The sequence below is a fragment of the Centroberyx affinis genome, unplaced genomic scaffold (genome assembly GCF_046629955.1).
Source record: "Centroberyx affinis isolate AG114_WGS23_722 - 3 ecotype Tasmania unplaced genomic scaffold, CSIRO-AGI_Caff_v1 ptg000485l_1, whole genome shotgun sequence".
Lineage (NCBI taxonomy): Eukaryota > Metazoa > Chordata > Actinopteri > Beryciformes > Berycidae > Centroberyx > Centroberyx affinis.
Window position 1 is genome coordinate 237,571 of NW_027279141.1, and position 18,520 is coordinate 256,090.

The 18,520-nt window shown below is 43.4% G+C and overlaps 2 protein-coding genes across 6 annotated transcripts; one reads left to right on the forward strand and one right to left on the reverse strand.

The window, feature by feature from the left end:
* Positions 1 to 571: 571 nt before the first annotated feature.
* Positions 572 to 7,267, reverse strand: tcof1 (treacle ribosome biogenesis factor 1). 5 transcript variants are annotated; one of them, XM_071517353.1, is made up of 15 exons: positions 7,053 to 7,267; positions 6,109 to 6,161; positions 5,944 to 5,996; positions 5,643 to 5,689; positions 5,353 to 5,502; positions 5,064 to 5,240; positions 4,850 to 4,978; positions 4,415 to 4,660; positions 4,216 to 4,309; positions 4,019 to 4,098; positions 3,728 to 3,917; positions 2,396 to 3,309; positions 2,044 to 2,338; positions 1,844 to 1,953; positions 572 to 1,225 (listed from the first exon to the last, which is right to left on the reverse strand). In XM_071517353.1, exons 1-15 carry the CDS (start codon positions 7,161 to 7,163, stop codon positions 1,193 to 1,195), a joined length of 2,682 nt encoding a protein of 893 aa, XP_071373454.1. In that variant the 5' UTR covers positions 7,164 to 7,267; the 3' UTR covers positions 572 to 1,192. The 5 variants fall into 5 exon arrangements, with proteins under 5 accessions (XP_071373454.1, XP_071373453.1, XP_071373452.1 ...); XM_071517352.1 differs by having other exon boundaries at positions 2,044 to 3,309; positions 4,216 to 4,291; XM_071517351.1 differs by having other exon boundaries at positions 2,044 to 3,309.
* An 8,020-nt stretch (positions 7,268 to 15,287) lies between these two features.
* On the forward strand, positions 15,288 to 17,904 carry arsia (arylsulfatase family, member Ia). The gene is made up of 2 exons (XM_071517360.1): positions 15,288 to 15,713; positions 16,049 to 17,904. The coding sequence occupies exons 1-2, from the start codon at positions 15,400 to 15,402 to the stop codon at positions 17,445 to 17,447; spliced, it is 1,713 nt and encodes a 570-aa protein (XP_071373461.1). The 5' UTR covers positions 15,288 to 15,399; the 3' UTR covers positions 17,448 to 17,904.
* The last annotated feature ends 616 nt before the right edge of the window (positions 17,905 to 18,520 follow it).

The window sequence follows — 18,520 nt, forward strand, 5'->3', positions numbered from 1 at the left end:
AATTTCTTCTTTGGTTCCTGGTGGTAGCTGTTTCCACCTAGTAACGTTACTGCAGCGACACCTACCGAAAGGTTGTGACGACACACTCAACTTATCTGGCCATCACCTCTGCTCTTATCCAAAAAAACAACAAAACCCACCTCTGCTCTTATCCAGTTAAATTCTAATACATCCATGGTTACATTGTGGAAAAACTGAGAGGAATTTATTTTGTGTAAAACTAATTACCACATTACCACTCTAAAGGTGTTGCTTTGAGTACAAAGATGTCACTGGTAATGGTTTTATTGGGGAAATATCACATACACAAGTTAAATTCTTCCAAACTATTCCATGCTTTAATGTGCTCATGTTCGACTATAAGTCCTTAACTGAATCTTTGAAATGTATTGAACATAAAAATGTCTGTCTATAGTTAAGCTATTTCAATACTGTCTGGAAAGAAATATGTTCTTTATAATTATTTCCAAACCCATTTACCGAATGTCTGATTGTATTATGTTGTTGGCTGTACAAGTCCACGATAAAGACATCAGTTAAACACAAAGATTTTTTTAATAAAACTGTGGAATTTAATTTCCATTATAAGTATAATGTACAATGCATATATGAAATTTTCTATAAAACAGTTAAAAATTGACTTACAAAACATGCCCATAGATAGATATTCCAGCCTATACGGAAAAATGGTAAAGATTTCAATCTATTTTTTGAATAAATATGAATCTGGTCAAAAAATATATTGAAAATGTTTTTGATATATATTCCTTGTTTGCAAAAGATCCTTTTTGTGCTTAATACTTGTATGTCCAAGTAAAATGGAGGACGAATTAAGGGTTTAGGGTTATCATAGGAGATACAGAATCCCTGAGATTGAAAGAGAATGTGGTAAAAACAATGAAATTTCTCCATTCAATCAATACCTGGGTCTCATTTTTTAAAAGAAACCCATCACAATTTCATGAAACAACCAGTTATAATCACTCTTACAAATCCATGCCATGAAAATGGCAATTGCCATAGAAAACATATAGAAAGAACAGACAGCTGCGGCACAGTATGCCACGTTCAATGGGGAAAAATACATTAAACAAATAAAAAAAATAAAAATGTACCAAACTAAAGAAAAATGTCTTTCTTTACAGTATTGAATGATGGCTCATTCTGACCATAATGATGAGGAAACACATCTTCATGACTCCTTGCTCTTGGAAGATTTCTTTTTCTGTGAACAGTGACAGACAAATTAATTTATTAGCAGATCTAAACTATCGAGGCATTATCTTCTAGCATTCAAACTTATTACATCTTTTTCCCAAGTCTAAAGGTAGATTAACAAGTCAAGTCCAAGTCAAGTCCAGGTCAAGTCCAGGTCATTAATGTCAAGTCTCAAGTCTAAATGTAGAACCCTAACCCTAACCCTTACTATATTTAGGACTTTTCAATGCAATATGGTTTTAATAGGATAAAAACTCAGTAAGAGCATCATGAGTTGATTTCTATAATCAGTTTCAACTTCAATAAATTCAATCATTCCATACAAATTCTGGTATGGAACAAATCTCATCACTTTCAGTCCAAGTCATTTACACAAACACAAGATCTTTTGTCAAGACTTTAGAAACCTTGTCAAGTCATCAAAGTACAAGTCAAAGTCAAGTCCCAAGTCACCAGAACCCAAGTCAAGTCTCAAGTCTCCTCTTCATGCATCAAGCCAAGTCTCAAGCAATTATAATTGTGACTCAAGTCTGACTCGAGTCCAAGTCATGTGACTCGAGTCCCCACCTCTGCTACAATGGCATCAATCTGTAAAAGGATGATGTAGATTCCAGCGTCTTCATACCTTCTTGTGGGTGTTATTTGCAGATGGTTGAAGGACTTGTGTTGGTGTGGAGACTTGGACAGGAGCTGCAGGTGTTTCTGGGGCCTCGGCCGATTTCAACTTGCTTTTCTCTGTGGGAAGAAGAACTGTAAATGTAAATACACCCGTAAGAAAACAGCACAACTGCGATTTGTCATGATTTGTGTGGATTCGCTGCTCACTTTTCTTCTTCTCTGATGGAAGACTTGGAGTCTCGGGGGCAGATGGAGGTAGAGGGTCTGTGTCAAGAGAAATGTTTTCCAACTCTCCGTCCCTTTTCTTCTCCTTTGTTTTCTTTTCTTCAATTATCTGCTCTGACTCTTCCTCGTGATCAGCTTTCTCTTTTTTCTTCTTCTTTGTTTTCTTTACTTCAATTATCTGTTCCGACTCTTCCTCAGGATCAGCTTTCTCCTTTTTCTTCTTCTTTGCTTTCTTTGCTTCAGTTATCTGCTCTGACTCTTCCTCTCGATCAGTTTTCTGCTTTTCCTCTTTTGTGTTTTCTTCGATTATCTGCTCTGACTCCTCATGATCAGCTTTCTCCTTTTTCTTCTTCTCTTTCTTTCCTTCGATTATCTGCTCTGACTCTTCCTCGTGATCAGCTTTCTCCTTTTTCTTCTTCTTCTTTGCTTTCTTTGCTTCAGTTATCTGCTCTGACTCTTCTTCATGATCCGCTTTGTCTTTTTTCTTTTTTGTTTTCTTTTCTTCCATTAACTGCTCTGACTTTTCCTCATGATCAGCTTTGTCCTTTACCTCATTTGTCTTCTTTTCTTCGATTATTTCCTCTGGCTTTTCCTCATGATCGGCTTTCTCCTTTTTCTTCTTCTTCTCTGTTGTAATTTCTCCTTCAGTCTCATTCTTGTTCCCATCTACTTTTGTTCCCTTTGTCTCCTTTTTCTTCTCCTCCTCCACAGGTTTATGAACATATTCTTGTTCTGCGGCTTTGTTCGTCTTCTTCTTCTTCTTCTTGTCTGCTTCTTTCGCATCTTCTCCAGTCTCATTTGCCTTCTCTTCCACCTTCTCTTCATCCTTTTTCCTCTTCTTCCTCTTGGGCTCGGACGGGCTCTCACCTGTCTTTTCTGCACCGGGAGTCATGGCTTTCCTTTTCTCCTTCTTTGCCGTCTGCATGGAGGCGGAGGGAGTGGATGCGACCGGTCCGTCAGCTGCAGCTTCGAGGCTGCGCTCTTGTCCTGGGGCAGGAGCCACAGGGAGAGACACGGGTGCTGTCTTTTTTGCCCTGCTCCCCCTGGGTTTACTGGTCTTGGCCGGTGTCTTGGTCTTGGCATTCTCCTCCACCCCCCCGTTCTTCTCAGCTGTCCCTGTACTCTGTTTAGCGGGAGTCTCCGTTTTGGGGGGAGGCTTAGCCCGGGGTTTCCTGACTCTGGGTTTCTTGGGCGGGGGTGCGGAGGAGTCCAGGGCGTTGATGCTGTCCATCTTGGCCATGTCAGCCTCTGTGGGCAGAACCAGCGCGCTTAAGACAGTGAACAGTGAACAGACATGCCTAAAAAAACACCCCCAAAAACATCAATGGCAGCCAAACAGCTACTGTAACACAGGTCTGTTTGTATGAACTCACTCTGTTTTCCATGGTGAGTTTGTTTGAGGGTGGCGCTGTCCTGTCTGGTGGCTCTTTATCCTTCTAAACTGAAAAGGACTCAGCTCTCCTCCCTGTCTGTTCATCCCCCTCCATCATTTCCACTCAATTTCTACACTTTCCAGTCCTGCTGTCTTGCTGGTTCCCTCTCTTCTTCCTCTTCACCCTTCATTCTCTCCCTCTTCCCAACTCTAAAGCCTTAAAAATGTCTCTCTTTTCTAGCACTCTCCAATCTCTTCATCCGTTATAAAACATCAACCGAGACTCTTTCTCACCTGACAGGTCAAGCACCAGTTTCTTCCATTTCTCTACATCCAGACTGCTGTCAGAGTCTGAATCGTCTCCCCCGGTAGTGGGAGCAGGTGTCGGTGCCGCAGTCCCTTTTTTGGGGGTCTTTGTTTTCTTGGCCTTGATGAGAGCATCTGCAGGTTTATCCTCACTCTTTTTCCTTTTTGTGGGCAGGGACTGTAAAGGAGAACAGCAAAAGTTCAGCGAAAAAAGATTTATCTCACCAGTCCTTAAACTGTGATGGTCACATAAAAAAAAAAAAAAAAAAATCACTGCGCCTTCTTTTTTTGTGTCTCTTCTCTCTTGGGTGTTTTATCTCTTGCTGTTGCTTTTTTTGCCTTTGGTGTGGCTGGAGTGGCTAGAAAATAGGAAGTGAGAAGCAGAGGTTAAAAATGAAAAGAAACCATGTATATATTAAACTCGATACAAACAGCTGCAGTCTACATACCACAGGCCTGCACCATGAGACACATACCAACAGGGGCTGCTGTTACATTGGTGCTGCTGCCTTTCTTCTTGGGAGTCTTGACCAGAGGGGCAGCAGCTTTAGTCTGAGGAGTCACTGCAGCCTTCAGTTCAATAAGCACCAGATAAATTAATGATGATTAACAACATTATAAAAGACAAGGAGGATAGTGTGAAGCACCGAATTAGGAATAACATATCAGGCGTACCTTCGCTGAGGCTGCATCCTTCCTGCTCTTCTGATCCTTCTTGGCTGAAGGAGGCGACTTGATGTCAAGTTGCTTCTTCACAGATTTTCCCAGGTGGTCAGAGGAGTCTTTACTAGCTTTGGTCTTGGGTGTTGTAGTGGTCGATGTTTCAGTCACTGAGGCCTTGGCTTTGCTTGGCTTGGGTTTCACTTTAACCGTCGATGTCGGTTTACTAGTCAGTGTCGCTTTTTGTATTAGAGCTGCCGCCTGGATCAGAGTGAAGACAGAAATCACGACCAGTCATCAGTGAGAAGTGACTAGGCTATAAAGCAGGGATGGGCAGAGCTGAGAGTATGCAGGTTTTCCCTTCCAACCAAGCAAAATGCAAATATATTGGTAATATCCTTTGCCACAAAGCAAACACTTTTTCAATTCAGCAGAGTAGAACAAACTCACCTCTGTTGCTTCATCTTCATTCTCTGAAGCTGTATCACTGCTTTCACTTCTCTCATTGGTCTTCCTTGGTGTCGCAGCAGGCTGAACTGCTGCTTGGGGAGGCTTCGTTCTGGCCGACGGTGTTGCCGACTTGATGTGTCCAGACAAATAAAAGTAGTTAGTTGTTGTTATATCCAATATTAAGAAATAAAAAGATATTGGAAGAATGACTCACCAAAGCGGTAGTATCCTCTTCGCTGTCTGATGATATGTCGGTGGTTTCACTGGACTCGCCTGCCGCTGTGGTCGTAGGTTTGGCTGGGCTTACTGGTTTCCCTTTAACTGGAGATGCTGCTACCACTGGTTTAACTGGGGACTTGGGAGCTGACTTTTTATTGGGAGCAGGAGGAGTCTGTAATATCAAGATAAAGCATTCAATCGGACTGTCGATAAATCAGACAAATCTGCCCATTTACCCATTCTAATTCGTAAGTAAACACACTGAAAATGAAATCTGTATTCACCTGTGGGAGCAGACTCTGACTCAGCTCCTCGCTCCCGGAGCTGCTGTCATCCTCAGTATCGGAGCTTTCAGCTTGTGTCTGGTTGGTGGCAGTTGGAGTTTTGATCTTTGTAGCTGGTACATGATTGGCTATGGGAGTCCTTGTCGTTTTCTGTAGCAAGTTAGAGGACAAAAGACATTAAGAAAAGTAGCTGTGAAGCAATCTTGCTCTAACAATTCCAGTCTGTCTTTGATTTCAGAGTTATAACATTGCATTAATGTATCAGAATTAAAATATCTGGTACTGCTCACCTGGACTTCCTTCCTGGCTTTATTCAGGGGTTTTGATACCTGGGAACCTGGATAAAAAAGGAAAAGGCAGGAATGTTGGGGAGGAAATATACAAAGGTGGACTAGGTGGAAAATTTTTTGGACAGGCGGGGAATGGTCAAATGAAAACACAATTGTGGACCGAGACCGAGACAAGTCAGAGAGAAAAAAACAGGACTGAGACTAGTCCAAGATGTCTGGAGACCAGACTCAAGTTCTACAGTCCTGACTTGACTTTCCAGCTGTGTGTTTAAAGTCAATGTTGGGGAAGAAGTAGCAGTACCTTCAGCCAGAGACGCTCCATGCTCTTCAGCTGCTTCAGTATTCCCAGGTTTACTAAAGAAAACAACATCAACAGTAGAAACAACACAGTGGTATCAGTTTCATCACTGTCACTATCCAATAAAGGTGATTGATTTCTAAGAGGGGATTGAGCAATCATACTCACTCTAACCATGACCGGTAGATTTCCAGCAATGATGCAGATATTTTTGGTTCCCCCTACAACAAATGAATGAAAAAACAAACACACAATAATGCAAAAAATCAAAACCAAAAATCAACCTTTAAAGGTCCCGTATTATTCAGTTTTCAGCTCATTTTGTTTTCAAATATATTATGGCTCAGGATAAGAAAAATGTTCTTGACATTTTGCAAATAACTTAAGTTTAGTGAAAAGGGCATGTTTGAATGAATTACAAGATGTAGGGCCTGTTCACATGAGCATTTATGATATGTCAACAAATATGTTTCAATGAGACTTGGATTGATGCGGTGCAGTGCGTGAAAACATTGCAACCCAGTCCATCAAAAAAGTTGAAACTTGTTGAACTTTTGACAGAGTGCAGGTAAACATCACCCATTAACAGACTTCAGCAGCAACAATTAGTCTGAAACTGCCTGTGAAAAAGGACTTTGAAAAGGCAGTCACTTTAAATTTAACCACTCAAAAAAACTAAACAATTGGACCCATGCCTTCATTAAACATCTTGATTGTGTATGATTACAAATGGAGGGAAATTTGAATAGGGTGCCTTTAAATTGCAGTAATTCTGGGACACAGGATAGGGATAGTAGTATTACATGAAAGTACCTTCAACACAGCTTTATAACCTAGGTAACAATCTGAGTCAGCCTTTGTCAATGCACAGAATCAGTCATAATAATGAGACTGTTAGCACTTTCAAAACTGTCACTGTGCAGCACTTGCAACATTGATTCAAAACTGTTACAGCACGTTACTTTAAGTCACAAACCAGGAAGTGACTGTTGGATATAAACCTAAACTATCGTGTTTCCACTATCGCATACAACAGCCAGCCAAACGCTAAGCTCACGACAGACGAGGCTTTACTGAAAGTGAATAAGCCAGAAGCAGCTGACTGTATTGACCTGTGGGCTTCGCCTCTGGAGCTCATCTGCTGCTGACTGGAAACCATTCTCCTTCAAGTGGCGGTAGATCAAATGGAGCAAATGCTCGTGCTTTGATGCATTCACAGACATGCTCGGAACATGAAGCCAACAAATAACACAACGAAATACACGTTTAAAAATACTTTCGTAATAAATCTGGCCACATTGCCCGCATTGCTGCCGCCCCCAAAACACGCATGTTTACCAGCTGAACTTTGAACTGAGGAAGTCGTTCCGGTTACTGCTGCAATGCGTCTTGGGACTTGTAGTTCGGGGACTTCCATGAACGCCGATGCACGAAACAACCCACAGTACTGTATTATTCAGTCAAAGCCTACACGGTTATTATAAAAACTGAAGACTTTTTTCTGACTCGTAAAATATCATATTAAGCTCAAAACCTTGGACAGAGTTTTCTTGGTCTGGTACACCTCAGTTAGCATCTGTTAAGTATTATACTCTGGCCATGCTCACCGTATTCACACTGTAGTTTTGTTCTCACATACTTGCTTATTAGGATTGTAGTGAACGAGCACAGTGGCCCTCCAACATTATATCCAGTCATGCAGAGAAACCAACAAAGACCCTTTCTCTTTCCATCGCTTCCTTTTTCTACCAACCCATAACTTTCCTATGATTTCGGTCAATTTCAGCTCAATCACATATCCTGTCTTGGGAAGGAAAGCAAACATGTGAGAACAGACGATCCACTCCCTTACGGCAGTCAAGGCCTGTGTGATTTGGAGCCATCTCATATGTTAGGCAGTTTCCCAGAGGCAATAATCTGGTTTTACTGGAAGAGATCAAGCAGAAAGGAACTGCGGCTATCTCATCTGCAAATATATATTATATAACTATATATTATAGTTATAGGTGTACTGTAGCCTTCCTTCTTCAACTCAAAAAACAGAAGCTGCAAGCAGCAAAGAGCTTGTTTCTTAGGAATTTCCTCAGATGCTTTCATGGTTTCTTATTATTCTTTTCTTTATTCTTCTTTTTTTCACATTTAGTAGAGGGCGAGACCAGTGTAAAATTTGAGAAGGTAAAATCAGTAGCAACTGATCTGATGGCTCCAGGAGAAAAGATTAACAAATTTAATACTGGTGTCATTTAGGGTTAGGCTATAGCCCATTTACTACTACATGCATCCAGACAATACCATTTCCCCAAATCATTTCTGCAATGCATGCCATATATTACTACATTTTTAACATTTACTTGTTTTTTGTTGTTTTTAAAATACAAACTTTAAGGTGTCAAACCTAGCTTCAAATGAACTGCTGTCCCAACTAACAGACACCCTGAAAAACATAACACCTGGATGTGGCAATAAAGTTTGTAAGGCAACATGTTTTTGAGGGATTATTTCCTGGCAGAGACCTCGGGCACAGTGAAATAATGATAAAACGGGAACTTTGACCAAACCAAATGAGGGCTTCATGTTTACTGTGATGGATTGTTTTTGTTGTTTTTCATACTGCACAAGAAAGAACGAATGGCAGCAGATGGCTTCTTCTGAAGGGAGGAAAACAAGCCCTGATATCGCCAACTATGCTGAGTGTGTGCAGACAAACCAAGAATAACATAAAGGAGAGGGGCAACCTACTGACACAAAAAAACACCTGTATTATCCTTTACGTCTTAAAATAGCCCGCCACCTCTTATCCCCTCTGGCCATCACCTGAGCTTTCCTCCTGTTTCTCTTGTGGCTGCAGGTTTCCTGACTCAGCTCCCCTCAGCATCACGGCAGGAATAACATCATCCCAACTGCAGAGCCAGACGACCCACAACCCATCCAGTGACTAATCCGGCGGACAAATCGAAAACTTTTCAAAACCCGCCAGGAAGGTTGATCTCTTGCTCTCAGGTGTGTATGAATAAGAGTATGTGTTTTGGTTTTTTTTTCGAAGTGAAACTTTGTGTGATGGTGCAGGGCCTGAAGGGGTTTGGCTGGCTGGGAGTGGATCTGAGAGAGCTGGTGGTGAGACCTTGGGTCAATCTGGGGGAGAGCGCTGGGTAAGCAGGGGGTCAGCAGGAGCAGGAGGCTGAAAGAGAGCCATTCATGGGGGCAAAACCAGGAAAGGAAAGCAGAGTGTATTCCCTTCAATCTACCACACACACTCTCTCTCTCTCTGGCACACACACACACAGACACACACAGACACACACACACACACACACACACACACACACACACGCACACACGCACGCACACACACGCACACACACACACACACACACACACACACACACACACACACACACCACAGTTCTGGCACAATGAGCTGGTTATGAGGCTGAGTCAGCTTCCATTCTCAGTGTGTTGATGGGATAGACCACCAAGGTTTCATGGAAGAATAACTATTTGTGAAATGAGAAATTGAATATTTCCTCACCTCACTTTTCCTTCAAATCATCACTAAATAAAAGAACTGGTGTGTATGTGTGTGTTTATGAGAGAAAGAAGAAGTTGTGGGACAGAAAGAGAGAGACAGAGAGCGCCAAATAACCTGCATGTCCTTGAGCACGAGAAAAAGAGGCAGAGCGTTTCCTCTGGCTTTGACTGCATGTAGCAGGCAGACAGACCAGGCTGTTTGTACAGGTTCCCCTTGTAAATGGCACTCTGTTTCACAGGAAATAAATCTACTTCACATTCCTCGCATTTAGCCGCTCACATCTCCGCTCACTCCGCAGGTAATTAACTACAGCCAGTGAGCAGCAGGTTTGTTATTACTGGGGACCTCTAATGTGTCACAACTTGTCAGTGCTGCATGGTTTTGTACAGAGGTGAAACGGATTTACGCAAAATGCATTTGTATGCATCAGGGTCTGGGCCGTTCACGAATTGAATTGAGAATGCGTGGTAAATTCCAATTAAATTCCCGGAGTTGGAATTGCACCCAGCTCCAAGGAAACAGAGTTGGAATTGAATTGGAATGAAAGAAAACAGAATTGAATTCCATGAAATTCCATGAAATTCCACTTCTAAGAGAGGCTGTCTTGTCTTGCTAAACATTATAAATCAAGCATTGTGAATCAAATAAAAGGCAGTTAAACAAATCAAATACATCCAATCATAATGTATGTGTTACGATTACATGTTATACATCAAATACCACCTGAGAGGTCCCTTTAACATTTTATGACATTCAGTATTGATAATATACTGTATAACACTACTTGTAATCACAGATATGTGATAAGAAATAACAAAAATATATATATATTTTTTTAAAAATTAAACTTCCTGAAATTTCAATTCAATTCCAATTCTGTTTCCTATAGGTTTTTTCAAATTCCAATTCCTTAGTCGAATTGGGATTATTGAGTTGAATTGACCCCAACCTTGATATGTACATATTAGATTAGATTTGAAAGGATTATTACTGAACGGTTCATTCATTAAAAAAGGCTCTAAGACATCACACACACACACACACACACACACACACACACACACCAAGTTCCATGACGATTGTTCATTGAGTCCCTTCAGAAGTGCGTCCAGGTGGTTCTATAGAGTCCTAATGAAGTGTTGTGTCTGGCCCTCCTGCCCAGGTGCTGCTGCTGCTCTACAGAGCCAAGTCAAACACACACTGAGGGGCCGAGGCCGGGCCCAGAGCCCCGGACGACCGGCTTCACCTGTGAGGTCCTGCCTGGAAGACATGGTGAGAGAGAGAGAGGGGGGGGGATACTGATTTATCAATGATTTTACTTTTCATCTGATTCACTTATGGGTTTGTTTTTCTTATTTTTTTAATTGCTTAGATATAACTAACTCTACCCATGTCATTTTGAGTTTTTAATATATACACAAACACTAGTTTCATACACTTTAGATCTACTGATAGTCACGGAGGTTGTGGGTGTGGGAGTTGAGAACGCACCCACCCAGACCCACTAGAGATACACACACACACACACACACACACACACACACACACACACACACACTGTTATAAAGGGAAGAGCACGGATTTGTTGTTACTTTATTAAACGTTATTCTGTTATATCAAACATTGCAATCGAAGCTTTTGCAATATTGTTCATTTTAACATTCCTGCTAATAAAAGAGAAAGGAGAGAGAGAGAGAGAGAGAGAGAGAGAGAGAGAGTTGAGAGTAGAGTCATTTGCCTTGGATTACGCCCTCTTACCCCTGAATTGATGAACTGATGTTGAAAAGATGATAACAGGTGAAAAAAAGAAATGTTGACCGAACTGTAGAAACAAGGGTCCTCTTGTACTGAGTACAGTTCTATTGAAGTATGGGCTTTGGCTCGAGGCTGGGGCAGAGGAAGAAAGGAAACTTCCATCCAGTCTTTCTCAGATTAGAAAATTGGGGTAAGAGGGGGAGTAATGTGCAGGTTTACTGGCAGCAGGGCGGCACTGATTAGAAAGGGGGTAGTGTTCATGGTGAAGGGGAGCAGCCGTATTCAATAACAGCACCTCTTCCTTAGCCAAAGCCAACATCTGGTGCCGACCAACACAGAGTAGCCCCCCCCCCCCCCCCCCCCCCCCCAACACACACACACACACACACACTTCTCTGCTGCCTTTTCAACTCATTATTGCCTTTCATGTTTCCTCATTTTTGGAGAAAGTACAGAAGCAAAACCCAGAACCTGGTTGGAAAGTAATGCGAAAATGAGGAGACATTGGTGAGTGTGTGTCTGCGTGTGTGTGTGTGTGTGTGTGTGTATGTGTGTGTGTGTGTGTGTGTGTGTGTGTGTGTGTGTGTGTGTGTGTGTGTGTGTGTGTTCAGAGTTACAGTAAACTGTTGATGAGTCAGTTAAACCTTCGTTAACGCACTCGTATTTGGAGATAAAACACATCAGGTTATGCTGCTGTTGCTTTTCAGTCATGAATCTAACTCTAGGAAAATCTAACCATGCTCAGAGGAGAGAAAGGTGAAAGGTCAGCACAAGTTAAGAGTCGGCAGAAACAAGCTGTGCTTAAATGGCACAAATGCCTCGTGCCAACCTTACGCACAAATCTCTCTAGTGTACATTAATGAGCGCCCACTGACTGAAACCAAGTTTTTATTATGTTTTTATATCCACTTTTATTCAAGAAGTCGAAAAAGGAAGTGTTGTTAAATTTACGACACTATAAGACATTCTGTTCACATCCTCTGGAAGAAACTGGGTAGGTAATGCACAAAAAAACATTCAAACTACTGACATTTATAACACAAAGAAATAAAACTTAATAGAGCCTTTCTCGAATTAGCAGCTACCACGTTCTCAATCTTCATACAGCAATATTCATTTTTTCCCTCCAAACCTTCTCTTACTGAAATCACTCTGAAAACACTTCATGAAGGACGTGCGGCGGTCTGAACTCTAACTCATGACATCTGAATACATTCGTCACATGCAAGACAGTGCAGGGAAGAAAAGCAGTGGAGTAAGAGTCTGAGAATGTGATCTGCAATCTGACTTATACCTTGATGTCCACTGAGTCACGTACGGTTCATCGCGACTGGTCAATCAAAGCAGCGTGGCTTTCTTTAACACAACATACCTGACATGACCACCGCCAACTGCATCTGAATCCTGCTATTTCTGGGATTAGACAGCTGTGGTGAGCCTGAATGCTAATAAAGCTCTATATTTTTTTTATGCGTAGCTCATTTTGACATTGTGTCAGCAGACCAAGATAAATTACGACAAACAAATGTGTGAAAATAACCTCCAGAAACCAAGTGCGATGTTTATTCAGCATTTTAGGGTCACTCAAAGCTCCGCTGCTGGTGTATTGTTAGCTATCTCTTTCCATAAATACCGTCATCAAAACAAATTCTTGGTTTATGGTCGAATTCTTAGTGGAATTATTTTGGCATGGTGATAGTTTATGGTTTTATTAGCAAATGCAATGTATGGCTGCGGTATCAACCTCAATCTCATCCAGATAATTTTTGGTGTATGTATGTGTGTGTGCACATGCTTATGTTAATATTTGTGTGTGTGTTTGTGTTGTGATGTCGGTTCTGGGTCGTGTTGTTGTTGACTCTGAGCTGCGTTCCACAGTCAGTCGCACCTCTGACCAACAGAGAAAGGATGAGTCACATCTCAGAAGTGTGGCTCCAAGACCTGGAGACTGTTACTTTCCTGCCCCCCCCCCCAACACACACACACACACACACACACACACACATTCCCTTCCATGGTGATTCCATGTTATTACCCTGGGGCCAGGAGACAACATTTACTCTCTGTGTCTATTTTTTCCGTCATCCCGTCTGTTGTCTCTGACTTGATTGATGCGTTTGAAGGTGTTGTTCGTGCATATTGTGAATTTTATTTTATTATTTTATGACCTCCTCAACCAACACAGAGTCGGTGTCCTCATCTTGTCTGTTGATCCCCTTAGTGGGAGTGCATAACAGCTCTCTGGGTTTTGGTTGGATTTTTGCGAAGACCTTCACCCCGTCTGCTGTCCAAGCCACTCCCTCTAGGAAAACGACATAAATAAACATGAGGGTGTAAAACTTCAGGTGCACCTCATTCCTTTTTTTCGCCTCTCTCTCTTTCCGGCCTTGACCTGCCTTAAACTCAGCCGCTCCGACCGGCACCACTCCAACTCCAAAGAAACCCGCCTTTGCTGCTGAGCAAACACCGCTGGCCGCAGCTTCACGCCCTTTAAGGGGGTCTCACACTTCCTCTGGCTGACCAGCGACCTCCATGCCAACACGTCTCTCCGTAACCACTATCAACCTCTGCAAGGTGTGATGTTTTACCCTGGAATGTATTGCCCAACTCCTCACTTTGCCAGGTCTCATTTCTATGCGCAGGCCGTGTTTCACCTCACTAACCTAGAACTATTCAGCTGTTTAAGCTTGTGAAAATTGCAACATACTGTTTGCTGAATGTACAAAATATGAGGGACATGTTGGGCTGCAGCCCCTTTTGCGAAATCCACCTCAGCTGTGTCAAAGCTTAAAAATCCTTCTCTAGCTCATCTGCCTCTCTTTATCTCCATCTCCTCCTTTGTGATTGGTATAGATTTAATAAGGGGAATCAATCAGGGATAATGGCTTTGACCAAGATTTACCTCATCAGTGTAGTTCATGAAAAGAGCAACTATCCCTAATATATCCCCAATGCATTCAGTGTAAGTAGAGATTAGCATTCATTTTCTCCGCTCCACCACTCCTGAAACACTTCAACTGTCCACACTGAGTGAACTGAGTGGATACAGCCGTTAGCCACACAGGAGCTGTGGCTGAGGCTCTCCAGTCACGGTCCTTTCTGTTCATCCGTTGGGTCTCTGTGATTTGTAAGTGGCTCTTTGACGCCCGGTTGGAGATGTTATCAGCGGCTCCTGTATGCGCCCTGGATCCGGGAGCCTGCTCTCTCTCTCTCCTCAGGTCTGCGGCACTCGTAAAACAGCAGGAATAATGAAAGAGGGTCTGTGAGCCCAGCGGAGTGGGAGTGGGGAACAGTGTCTGTGATTGTGTCTGTAGGGCCCCACGCTGCCCCGAGACTCACATGTCCCCCACACACCATGTTTTTCTGAGTAAGCGGCGGTCTGTAGAGCTCTGTCATTCACAGCAGAACCAGGTCAGATGGGAAAGAAAATGTTGTCTTGCTTTCTAGCAATCCAGTAAAGTTGGCAGTACGATTCAGTGAAATAAAATTACCATGAAATGGCATGAATGTGGAGTAGGGCATATGAAATGATGTGAGGCTATTGCTTATGTTATGGCTGCAAGGCTGCCTAGTGACCTCTTGTGTGTGAACTCTTATGAAAAAGAACTACAGAAATTCCTATAATAACTTTTAGGATAATATACAAATATCACTGCCTACAGGAATATTATAGTTATACCATAGGAGATCAAAAATACCACAAAGTCTAATAAGGTCACTGTAAAGTCACTATTGAGTGCCACAGACACACCTTATGTGGATATTATAAAAGTACTACAATTATTTTTTTGGTTAGGGCGGGTGAGCTGAGGGGAGGGGGGGGGGTTAGGGTTAGGGGGCTCATGAAGTTTGGCTTCTTATTTCAATGGGCCGAAGCAAAGCAAACGGGCGGAGTTAATACGACCACTGGGGAAAGGTGAAGTGTTTTCAAAGGAGTTTGAAACATTTTGGAGACATCGGCAGTAAGGATGGAGGTAATAATTCTCTGAAGAACGGGATACCTGTCATTCAAGCGCCAGCGGATATTTGATGAGACTAAATTATTGCTTATCCATCGGGTAAAAATTTGCGTCATGTTTTTCATTCTGGACTTAATTGCACAATGAACTGGTGACTATTATTGGTGAATATTTTGAATTAAGTTAGGTTGACAATCATAAAGTGCCACAGAAACAATGGCAACGCCAGCTCTAACCGGTTTCTCAGTGATGAGTCTGCTCAGCCTCGGTTACATTACGTGGGACTGGATGAGCCCGAATCAGGTGGAGAACGACTCCGTCCCGTCCTTTGGAGACCGGTCGCCGGTACCGCAGCCTCCTCACATCATATTCATCATGACTGACGACCAGGGCTTCAACGATATCGGTTATCACAACTCTGACATCAAGACACCGACGTTGGATAAACTGGCCGCGGATGGAGTGAAGCTGGAGAATTATTACATCCAGCCCATCTGCACCCCGTCCCGCAGTCAACTCATCACCGGCAGGTAAAGTGCCTTCTTGAGATGTAAGATTAGATTATGGAATTATCTCTTTATGGTAGTTATTCATTCGGAATGATAGGTTTCAAACATTTGAATTGAGTACCACTGTTACCTGTATGTCTTCATCTTTTCAACATTTTTTTAAACCAGGGGATGATTTTACATGTTGAATTCAAGGAAAAGAACACAGAAATCTCTCTCTCCATCTTTGCCTTCTCTCCTCTTCCTTCCCTTTCCAACCCTCTGTTGGATTCTCTGATCATTTTTTGTATCAGTGATGACACAAATGACACACACATTGTTTCCCTCTGACTATATGCTAATCATCCACTCTGTAGGTACCAAATCCACACGGGCCTGCAGCACTCTATCATCCGACCCCGCCAGCCCAACTGCCTGCCCTTCGACCAGGTCACCCTTCCCCAGAGACTGCAGGAGATGGGCTACTCCACCCACATGGTCGGCAAGTGGCACCTGGGCTTCTACAAGAAGGAGTGCCTGCCCACTCGCCGGGGCTTTGACACCTACTTCGGCTCCTTGACGGGCAGCGTGAACTACTACACCTACGACTCCTGCGATGGCCCCGGGCTGTGCGGCTTCGACCTCCATGAGGGCGAGGCGGTGGCCTGGGGTCAGGCGGGCAAATACTCCACCCATCTGTACACCCAGAGGGTCCGCAAGATCCTGGCGACCCACGACCCTCACGCCCAGCCGCTTTTCATCTACCTCTCCTTCCAGGCGGTGCACACGCCCCTGCAGTCCCCGCGCGAGTACATCTACCCATACCGCGGGCTGGGCAACGTGGCGCGCAGGAAGTACGCTGCCATGGTCTCAGCGGTAGACGAGGCGGTGCGCAACGTGACCTACGCCCTCCGCAAGTACGGCTACTACCAGAACAGTGTCGTCATCTTCTCCACGGACAATGGCGGCCAGCCTTTGTCCGGCGGCAGCAACTGGCCGCTGAGGGGACGCAAGGGCACCTACTGGGAGGGCGGCGTCAGGGGGCTGGGGTTCGTCCACAGCCCCCTGCTGAGGAAGAAGAGGAGGGTGTGCAAAGCCCTGGTGCACATCACTGACTGGTACCCCACACTGGTGGGACTAGCAGGCGGCAATGCATCTCTGACGGAAGGCGTGGATGGGTATGATGTGTGGGGGGCCATCAGCGAGGGGAAGGAGTCGCCCCGGTTGGAGATCCTCCACAACATCGACCCTCTCTACAACCCGGCCCGCAGCGGCTCCCTGCAGAGAGGATACGGGATCTGGAACACCGCCGTCCAGGCCTCCATACGAGCTGGAGACTGGAAACTCCTGACTGGAGACCCCGGCTACGGAGACTGGACCCCGCCGCAGATGCTTCCCGGTTTCCCGGGCGGCTGGTGGAACCTGGAGCGGCACGTCGAGCCCCAGAAGTCTGTGTGGCTCTTCAACATCTCCGGAGACCCCTACGAACGTTTTGACCTGGCTGAGCAGAGACCCGATGTTGTCAAAGAGCTGTTGGTGAGACTGGCGTACTACAACCGCACGGCGGTGCCAGTACGGTACCCGTCGGAGGACCCGCGGGCTCACCCGGACCTGAACGGAGGGGCCTGGGTCCCCTGGGTGGGAGATGAGGAGGAGGACAGGTGGGACAGTGTCTACCTCAAAAAGAACAAGGACAGGAAGAAGAAGCTTAAGCTGTCCAAAACCAGATCTTTTTTCAGGAGACTCAACACTAGGATCATGTCCAACAGGATATAGAGAGGACATGACTGAGGAACACTGAACAGAATATAGAGGAGATATACCTGAAAGACATTGTTTATGTCATGATGAATGATATTTCTGTTTTTTGAAGACATGTTTTTGTTTTATCAGAGCGAGGGAATGAGCTACTGTAAGAATCAGACTCACAGCTGCAGTTACTGTGTTCAGTATCACTGAAAGTACTGATTCAATGAAATCAGCCTGATGGGGGGCAATGAAGCATTATTTGAAGCATTTATTACCAAAATGCTATTTATCCATTTTGAACCAAAAATTTGTTAGGCCTACTTGGAATTCATTACTCAATATTGATAAGATAGAGTTGATGCCATCCTACAAAATGATACCAGTGTGTAAGCAAATGTGTTTTGGTAGCAAATTACATAGGGTTATTTTGTAAAGTCAAAGTCATTGTATTTCTATGGCAAGGAGAAATCTATTATCTGCAACTATCTGCAACTAGAATGAATATAAATGGTGACTACCTCTCTGTCAACGTGATGTGTCTTTTTTAGTTGCTGCTTTTTTCTTTTATTACAGTCCAGTTCTCAGCTAATTTCCAAAACTCCAGTTCAGCCCCACTCAGCTTTTTCTGTTTACTAATTCACACATCTTCAAAGTGAAGACAAAAAAGGCAAGAGTTGCTTTATCATCTGTCAGTAAACTATCAAAAGCATCTTTCAGATGTAGTAATTACTTGATTCATTTGCAACTGTGAGTCTATTTATGCCAGTCATCCCTTTGCATTTGACATCCAACAGCATCAATTCCCAAACAGGACACTGTAGACCCTACAACTGTATATAGATAAAGAAATTCAAAGACAGTTTGCTGATTCATGTCACTGCGACTGTTTATATGAAAGGAGGAATTTCGTCTTTGCTCTTCCATCCCTTGTAGTAGTCGAGTCACATTGCCATGAGATTTTGAAGTATTTAAGAAGCCAGGAGTAAAAATGAGCTTAAGGTATCTGCTGAAAGCAAAGCACATTTAGACTTGTCACCAGTCTCTAATAAGAAGTCATTACAAGATTATTACTGACTAAAGGGATTAGACAAGGGAAAGGA